The sequence below is a fragment of the Apostichopus japonicus genome, chromosome 11 (genome assembly GCF_037975245.1).
Source record: "Apostichopus japonicus isolate 1M-3 chromosome 11, ASM3797524v1, whole genome shotgun sequence".
Taxonomy (NCBI): Eukaryota; Metazoa; Echinodermata; class Holothuroidea; order Aspidochirotida; family Stichopodidae; genus Apostichopus; species Apostichopus japonicus.
This window is the reverse complement of record NC_092571.1, coordinates 23,291,872-23,302,000: the sequence shown is the minus strand read 5'-3', so window position 1 is coordinate 23,302,000 and position 10,129 is coordinate 23,291,872. Positions and strand designations below refer to the sequence as shown.

The 10,129-nt window shown below is 35.9% G+C and overlaps 1 protein-coding gene across 1 annotated transcript in view; it reads right to left on the bottom strand.

Annotated features, from left to right (window-relative positions):
• Positions 1-268: 268 nt before the first annotated feature.
• Positions 269-10,129, bottom strand: part of LOC139976410 (uncharacterized) — a 59,644-nt gene continuing 49,783 nt past the window's right edge. Inside the window, exons 15-23 of the mRNA XM_071985121.1 lie at positions 9,514-9,712; positions 9,029-9,170; positions 8,211-8,325; positions 6,720-6,893; positions 5,379-5,444; positions 3,302-3,546; positions 2,402-2,619; positions 1,382-1,506; positions 269-844 (exon numbers count right to left, since the gene is read on the bottom strand). Coding sequence (XP_071841222.1) covers positions 741-844; positions 1,382-1,506; positions 2,402-2,619; positions 3,302-3,546; positions 5,379-5,444; positions 6,720-6,893; positions 8,211-8,325; positions 9,029-9,170; positions 9,514-9,712 — 1,388 coding nt within the window. The 3' untranslated portion in view covers positions 269-740. The remainder of the gene's footprint in view (positions 845-1,381; positions 1,507-2,401; positions 2,620-3,301; positions 3,547-5,378; positions 5,445-6,719; positions 6,894-8,210; positions 8,326-9,028; positions 9,171-9,513; positions 9,713-10,129) is intronic.

Sequence of the window (10,129 nt, the reverse complement as noted above, 5' to 3'; positions counted from 1 at the left end):
GGTCCTTCACAACTTCGGGGGTTGGGAGATATGTGAAACCAGCAAGCAAAAATGAAAAAGGAGAGAAAATAACTTGTCATTGAGTAGATTAAGACCAACCTCCTTTGGAAAGTATAAACAACAACCCACCCTATACTTCCAACTCGCCCACTCCAGACAACCCCACTTATCTCCCACCCAATCCCCCAACATAATTTAAATAAGTTTGTTCGAACTATGAGTTGAATAACGAAGCACCTATAACTCGATAAAATGAAAAGTTTTCATACCGCATCTCGTATAGATCGGAAAAGTATAGAGGGTTATCAAACTAGTGAGAAAAAAATGATTACAAAAGGCAAGCAGCATTTATCTGTTATAAATATATTCTCTCTTTAATATTACAAATTAGTCTCTAGAATATTTCCTCAAACGTGGCGAACAAAAATCGATATCGATAAGGACTAAGGCTATACTGAACCCACATTCCGCTTGTACATATTGCAATGCAGATCCATATACGCGTTGGTAGCTTCCGCTTCATGTGCTGTTCATGCCGAATAATGTATGTGATATTAATATGCTACATATAACAATACCTGAGTGGAAAATATATTCTGAAATATTTCCTAAGCTCAAAAGCTTCAAACTCGAAAAACAAATACATGGCAAAATATCTATACTTCTAGGACAAAATTATACATAATAATCAATAAATAAAAATGGCAATAGTTTAATTTCATATATTACGGTATATATATTTAAATAAATCTGCTAATGATAAGACTCAAGGTGAGAAGTGTTGCTGAAACCAATTTTTCGGTAGCGTCGCCGGTCTCACCATCTATTTCAGATTGCATCTTTTCTGCAGGAAACAAAGCACAGAGGAAATGGATTTCATTATGTGATTGATTATTGAAACATAAGCGGAATCGGGAACCTGTTTCACCTACATAATTGCCCTCTTTGCAATGTACACAGTAGAATACACTCATAATGACTACAAAGGTTACGATTATTATCGAAACCACAAATTATCCAAACAGTACTGATTCGTGGTGCTTTAATGTAAATATATATCACAACCTCAAATACTCTCAACGAGACACATAGACATACTTTGTTTGTCATATACGATCGTTAAGTGTATATGCGAATCGCGTGAAAAATGTTACCTCTATAATACTTAATAGTGCCTTTCAATCATAAGGTCCCGAGTTCGAGTCACTCCAAGAGTAATGTATGTCGCCCATTTTACAGAGTTGTTGACAGTTGACATTTCATAATCATGGACGTTAAATATGAATCTAAGAGACTGACTTCGGTCAGCTTGAGGCTTTGATAAGCCAATGAGGCTTCTTCGCGAGTTCCTGCTTGCAGGAGGATCTAAAGAAATACATACCTTTCTCTTTCAGTAATTGCCAATATGGGATATCGATAATTTCATAGAGGGCGATGGTGCCGCTAGTTTTACCAGTTACAGCAAGCATTGGCTGACCGTTAGGGGTCATGTATCCGGGAATGAATCTGTATAAGAATAGAAGACAATCTATTACGCTTTCTATTTTTTTAATTTCATTTTTTGTATTATTGTATTGGAATATGTCACCCTAAGTTGAAAATGTAGAGAAAGGGTTAAAGGCATCCTCTTGCATTAATGCCACATTTTCACAATGATATTATTGTTAACCTATGCTTGACTGCCCAAAACCAAAACATAGTTTTACAGCATGCGCCAACAGTTACATATAACCAACCACTGTCTAAAATGATTTATGTTGATGTTAACAGTACTGTTTAAAGGATATATGTTAATGTTAACAGTACTGTTTAAAGGATATATGTTGATGTTAACAGTACTGTCTAAAAGAATATATGCTGATGTTAACAGCACCGTCTAATAGGATATATGTTGATGTTAACAGTACTGTTTAAAGGATATATGTTGATGTTAACAGTACTGTCTAAAAGAATATATGTTGATGTTAACAGTACCGTCTAAAAGAATATATGCTGATGTTAACAGCACCGTCTAAAAGGATATATGTTGATATTAACAGTACTGTTTATTGGCTATATGTTGACGTTTAACAGTATATACTATCTAAAAGGATGTATATATTGATGTTAACAATGCACTGTCTAAAAGGATATATGTTGACGTTGACAGCACTGTCTAAAAGGATATGTGTTGATGTTAACAATGCACTGTCTAAAAGGATGTATATTGATGTTAACAGCACTGCCTAAAGGATATATGTTGATATTAACAGTACTGTTTAAAGGATATATGTTGGTGTTACCAGTACTGTCTAAATAGAATTAGCCAGTTCAAAGTTTTCTCCGGACATTTGGAAGAAATGTTAACATCAGTCAATTCTAAATTTTTAAATTTTAGTTAAACTTTCGGACCAAATCTTACTTGAGAGCCTCAGGATCCAAGTCACCGAGCTGTTCAGCGAGCAACAAGTCACCGAAGGACTGTCTCAGTCCCCCTCCTCTGAAGATGGACTCAAATTTAGGCACCTCTGAATCCATGGGGAATGAAAACATCGCTATGGCCGAGACTCGATTAACTCCAACAAACAGGATACGGCGGCCGTTAAGTTCAGCTAACTCCAACGACACACATTCAGGTCCCTGTTGGGTCGATAACATTACAACCCTTACATTGCAACATTACTAACATTACAACATTACCAACGTGAAAGCAACTATTGCCTTAATAAACTACGAAATATTAAACGTCAGGTTTTTTGAGAAAAGTCACCCAAGAAAGAACCGCACGTAAACCAAATAACTACTAAACTGATCATTCACTCTCAGCCCCATGGTCCCCTTGCATCGAGATGTGGTTGTGTGATCATGGTGAGATGTGGGTCACGAAGCTACTAACGTATATAATTAAGCGTCTAATATTCAGGACGACAGATAAAACATTGTTAACATGGATTGTTCATCTACTGCAGAAACTGTGTAAGTAAATGCTAAACAAATATACATTATACGTCCTAGCAAAGACACCAGGCTCATAAACTTGTTATATGTAATGTATAACTACTTCAATGGCTGAAATGGGCTAATAGACGATATTGATGCATGGACGCTAGTAGCATTTGCAATATCAAAATGGGTGGACCCAACGTTCTCTGCATAAAGCTGATAATTTCAGTACAAAACTGCACAGGATTTACATGAAACTGGATATTTGTAACTGCATGCAAAGGGTTGAACGAGTGAAAAGAGTACAGGATTTATTTTGTGCGAACATGTGTATCATTTAAACCACATGTTGCAAGGGTGGGTTGGTCTAACAACGTACCATATCATCTGACCTCTGGTCCATTAGTTCACCGGGGGTCTGTCCAGCAGTAGCTGGAATCGAGTTCGCGTTGAAGACCTCTGGATACAATATGTGAACTTGTCGCTCAATCTCATCACCGCTGTCATACACTTGTTTAAACGTGTTACTATCCCAGACAGAGATGCCACGCCCACCGAAAATGTTAAGACGTTCAATTTTACCTTGGTTGTCAACGTCATCAACCAAACTGAACCGCAGTCGACCTGAAAGATATGATGTAACGTATTACGTAAGATATATTGCATATTGCAATCAAGTCTTTTTAGCACTTTAGTAAGTCCCAAGTAACCAGAGTGAAATTCGGTTGTGAGATTTCTACGACAACATTGTATGGATATTGTACACACTACTGCATATATCGTTGCAACGTGAACTTTTATTTTTGCTGCGCTTCCTGTTACTGTGTGGATGTCCACGCAATCTTCTGTAGTTGCCATGGTAATTCTAGGGTCAAATATATTTTTTGAGTGTACTTTTGCTGGCGATGAGATATACATCTTATTATTTTATCTTGTTTTCTTTAATATTGATATCATCGTCTCCTATTCAATCAATATACTCATATCTGTTGAAGTCTTGGATCTTTTTTAAGTATGAACAAACTTTATATTGCAGTTTCATGTTGTATATTGATGTATTGATTAGTTGTACAAAACACACACACAAAAAATCAATATTGATACATCATGTTTATATGAAACATTTTTTTTTTTTTTGCGGCGCTTCCTGTTTCTGTGTGGCTGTCCACGAAATCATTTGTAGTTGCCATGGTAATTCTAAGGTCAAATATATATTTAAATGTACTTTTGCTGGCGATTAGATATACATCTTATTATTTTATCTTGTTTTCTTTAATATTGATATCTCGTCTGCTTTTCGATCGATATACACATATATCTTTTGAAGCCTTGGATCTTGCCGGCAATGTGTAAGTATAAACACACTTTATTTTGCAGTTTCATGTTCCATATTGATGTATTGATTAGTTATACAATAACACGCACAAACAATCAATATTGATATATCATGTTTACACGAAACTAATGAATGTATTGTATATCATTCAAGTTTGATATCACGGTTGAAGGAATTCATTTCAGGCCATGAAGATATTTTGTAATTTGCTCACGCTCACTCATTATTAATAGAGCAGAACTCGCACTTTCATAATCTATTTTATGTCTGCAATAAGTCTGACTCATGTAAGTTTTGGTTTCATGATCGTCCTCTAAGAGAAGTCAATGTAAATTTAGCACCTGGAAATTACCTGTAGCTAACTGTGATCCTTGGAATTGCAACATCAATGTAGCAATCACATTTAGTTGTCCTCGACTAGATATGTTTCCTTCTTGGAACCAAGAGTTCGAAAAAACCAACGTACGAGACTAAAAGAGGTACTTTGTATTACGTCTGGTAAATTCCCAGATTGAGAAACTCAAGGAATGTGTTACGTAACATTGGCTTACTGTATCTGACGTCACCAATGTGTTTACGGTATCGATATACTGATTACCGTAGCACGTAACTATGGGCATGGAAGCGGACACATATAGTTACATCCCAATTCCATGTAGTTTGGCGAGAGGCATCCGAAAATTAATTTTAAAATCATATCAAATCAATGTTTCTATTTCATTGTTTTATTAATTAAGAAAGACAGTATAAATCATTGCGATATCTCACCATCACCTGTGACCGTTAAATCACATCTATTACCACATTTGTTGTTGGGGGTGGTGGGGAGGGGGTCGGGGTAGGGGTTGGGGGATTTGGGGGAAGGAGGGAAAGTGGTCAACGTGACTAGCTGTCAATTGTAGAATTTTTTTATTTTGTTTAAAATGTCCTTTACACATAGAATATTAGTCAGTATGTTTATGAAAATTATAATCATGTTACAAAGTTTGTATCGCCAACAGTCCAGTGTTAAGTCTTGAGGTATGCCCATGATCTTTTTGCTTTTAAAGTGACTATCGCAACCCCCCCCTCAGCCCACCCCACCCCACCCCCTGTAGAATACTTTTCATTCCAAACCTACCGAGATGTTCTTCTGTTGACATCATGGTGTGAATTTCCTCTGGTATCACGTTGCTTATCAGGCCATCTGTCAAAAGATATTAATTTATCGAAATGTAAATTAAAAGATATTAATTTATCGAAATGTAAAATAAAAATCATATGTATCAAAATACATAAATAAGAATCATACAGAATCATAAATACCAATCATAATGCCAAACATATAGGGTGATGTAATTGGTAATCTAAGGTTCATCGAGTGCGGTATAAACAGGAGACAAAGCTTGGAGCAGACTGTGTGATGATTTGTAGATAGATAGGGTGACATCCCTATGTTCCGACGTCTCTATGTTCCGACGTCTCTATGTTCCGACAATTTTTGGACTCTAATTTTATTTTATCCAATTTTTTGGGGGGACTCAATTTTTTTGGACCCAATTTTTTCTGACCGAATTTTTTTGGGGACTCAATTTTTTTGGACGCACCAAACTTTTTTTCACGTCAAAAAAACAAAAAAAAGGGGGCCCAAAGTTTGTTATGACCCAAATAGTGCTTGTCAGAAAAAATTTTGGTAAAAAAAATGTTTGGTCCAAAAAAATTTGGGTCATAAAAATATTTTGGTCCAAAAAAATTTGGGTCCGAAAATTTTTTTTTTTTACCCAAATTTTTGACCAACATGTTTTCGGACCCAATTTTTATTGGGTCCGAAAACTTTGGGCCCCCTTTTTTTTTTGACGTCGGAACATAGATACGTCGGAACATAGAGATGTAACCGATAGATAGCCCTTATCCATATAGAATAAGTGACTCTGTGTTCCAACGTCATGTTATGATGACTATGGTAGCCGAAACAGACCATTGTACAGAATAAACGTGCATTGTCCTCATGCCGAGATCAATGACAAAGCTATTTGCATCGCATTATTGAAGGTTTTATAGTACTGTCTTGCATTAAAGCCAAAGCCTTTTAACACGATTTTACTATAGTTAACTCCTGGTCATTGGACACTTGTCACACTAACAAACCCAATAGCGCCAAATTCAAGCAGCCTTTTCCACATCTTTGTGTCCCCTGGGCAGGGACTTGCAAGCCGGCGTATCGAACTATATTTACTAATTTAGCTCATAATATTCACTTGGGTGAAGAATAGACATGGAGATTAATACCCTTGCACGTTGCAATGACAACATTTAATGATCCAACCTGGATTTGACACCTGCAGTCCTAGGGTTGCAAGTCCATGGCCTTACACATTTTGTCACATTGATTGATTGATTGATTATTAATTACGGTACTTTTTTATTTCTCATGATAAAGGAATTTGACAATTTGCCACCAACATCTGAATCAATTCCTTACTCTCAAATGTTTCTTCTCCGCGTTCATGATCTTTCCAATATTCTCCATTTAAACCATGCCGGATCGGCGCTCCTTGGTTAGCTGTGATTAAGAAACCCCTTCCCTGAACGTCCATAAACTCGATTGCCTTTGGTTGGTATAAACCGTATAGATCGAAGCTTCTAAATTTAGGACCTGTAAATGAAAGACATATGTGTAATTTAACGTGTAAGTGTTTAATTATTCAAATGAAATTAAATCAATCAACATTACTCCGTCTGGATGACGTCATCGTACATGATGTCATTTAAAGTATCGTTCGTATGACTCGATAGACTTGATTGTATAAATACAGTGTATCTTGAGACAAACTGAGCCAACGTCTGGATGACGTCATCGTACATGACGTCATTAAAGTATCGTCCGTATATGACTCGATAAACTTGATAGTATAAGTAAAGTGTATCATGAGACAAGCTGAGCCAACGTCTGGATGACGTCATCGTACATGACGTCATTTAAAGTATTGTCCGTATATGACTCGATAGACTAGATAGTATTAATAAAGTGTATCATGAGACAAGCTGAGCCAACGTCTGGATGACGTCATCGTACATGACGTCATTAAAGTATCGTCCGTATATGACTCGATAGTATAAATAAAGTGTATCTTGAGACAAACTGAGCCAACGTCTGGATGACGTCATCTTACATGACGTCATTAAAGTATCGTCCGTATATGACTCGATAGACTAGATAGTATTAATAAAGTGTATCTTGAGACAAACTGAACCAACGTCTGGATGACGTCATCGTACATGACGTCATTAAATTATCGTCCGTATATGACTCGATAGACTTGATAGTATTAATAAAGTGTATCTTGAGACAAACTGAGCAAACGTCTGTATGACGTCATCGTACACTTAGAGGCTAACGACTCTTGTTCGCAACAGCTTTGTAACGCAGGGAAAATAATTCACTTTTCATTTTTATTGCTTTTTTTTAAGCTATCTCCGCAGCAGATGTAACCTAACATTAATTTTATCCAATGTTGTGTACGAGCTTTAGTGTGATGAAACATATTCTTTCCATACATGTTCCAGGAGAGCCAGGATGACGCCGGGAAGCGAGGACAACCATGTCACTCGGCCACCACATTTATGAATTTTTCACTTCCCTCAGAGTGAGCTATTATGAAGATGAGAATGCATTATTCGTTATCACATATCTCCTCCTAATTATCCTCGATGCTGTATCCCCTGTCCCCTGCCCCCACCACCACTTGCACCCCCCTCCCCTCTCATCAGATCTGGTTGAGGTTGGGTATCATATGTACCTATTATGAAAACTCACCCCAAGATAGAGCCTGAGTACGAAAACCAAATACCTTGATTCACTCTCTCAACCCCTTATCGAGGCTGTTACCGTGTGATCATGAATGTGGTATGTCACAATAATAACACGTATCCCTTTGAAAGGAAATATCTAAATAAATACATATGATCTTACCTAAGTCTTCATCGCTAACATCCAACATAAGCGTTCTCCATGATTTTGATCCGAGTGGGACAATTTCTAGGACGCCCTCTTGTACCAGATCAATAATAGCAACGGCGTTGTTCTCCTGTTTAAAGTAAAATAGAATTCATGTTTGCGATGTTAAAAAAAAATATTAAAAAAAATTTAAAAGCAAAAATAATACTTTCGAATATGCGTAGGTATTTGCTTAAGTTATAACGATGTTTGAGAGAGTCATATGAGAAATGATTTTTCATCTCGTTTCATGCTTCTTTGTATGTTTGTTCTTTTAAATGCACTTTGCTGAGTCGCAAATACTATTTTCATTTACTTATTCGCCGTTGAGTGCATTAATTTTGTTGGAATTTAAATAGAGGGCAGCATGAAGAAATAAAATATATCATCTACCCATTAACCTGTGTCCACTTTCAACATCCGCTTACTCCGGTGGATGCGATACGCTAACGTTATGTTAAAGGGCATTGATGAGAAGTCAAATATTCGGTTTTCTTGTGAAATTGATCAGTAATTATTTGAAAGAACATGTCAGGTTTTATAGATAATGTTCGAAGTTCTAAACATAATTCATAAAAATTTCAACAAAGTAGATACAGTCACTCAACTTGAAGTTGAATAAATATCTTGTCAGAAATGTAATTATAGGAATAAATTGATGACAAGTTGCTTACAACCTTACTGTTACAATTACCGTTTGAAATTAATTCTTGCATCTAATAATCTATCGTTACTAAATGATTTTTTTTTTTGCATCTAATAATCACTTATAATGAATTTAATATGTATCCGACCTGTAAGGTGATGTAAGCCCTGGTGTTTTCCCTGTTGAAGGTAACATATTCTGGCTCGATATTCTGGGACAAAGTCTGTGTGGAACCATCTAGTTGTCCCTTGTATGGCCACCTTACTCCAGCTGTCTCGTAAGCTGCCTCCCTGAAACGAAAATCAATAACAACATTTCCTTGTAACAAAGGCAAAGACTACGTATATACCGTATATACCGTATATATATATATATATATATATATATATATATATATATATATATATATATATATATATATATATATATATATATATATATATATATATATATATATATATATATATATATATATATATATATATATATATATATATATATATATATATATATATATATATATATATATATATATATATATATATATATATATATATATATAACGAAAATAACTTTCCAATGTTAATCACATTGCCTATAACATGCAGGGCATACGTTATTTGAAAATCTTACCTATGGTTGAACGGAGTGAAGTCAATATGATTGACGGTATATGGGTTGTAAATGGAACCGGTTAATCGGATAATCGAAACAGATCCCTCCGGATTAATGAAGTGAGTACGAGCCTCGTTTTCCTTTGCCTCTCCTTCATTGGTTACTACAATAGTACGACAATCAGAAGTAAACCGAAGCATACCTGGGGTTGCTCCAACTGAAAAATTAAAAATCAAAACTACACTATGAAATGTGTCCAGAAAGGGTGATGAGGGCGGTATCGAAGAACTTAGCATACATAGACTCTGGATGTGTGGCCTGATTAATTCAATTCGGCTTCGGCTTTGATTACAACATATGATGCCGCTTTGGACGAATCTAACCATAATAGTAGTTACAGATTTTACTATCAGCGTTGTAGTCATTGCTGACTTGCGGTCCCTTCACAATTTTGCAAGGTCGGTAAGAGTGGCTCCATAGTTTTCCGGAAACCAAAGAGAATAAATATATATACAATATATATTAATATTATTTCTATACACATACAATAGCTGGGAACACTATCTTCAAATAAACACAACAATCCCCCTCCCTCCTCTATGGTCTGGCTTCATCAATACATGCCAGGGAAATT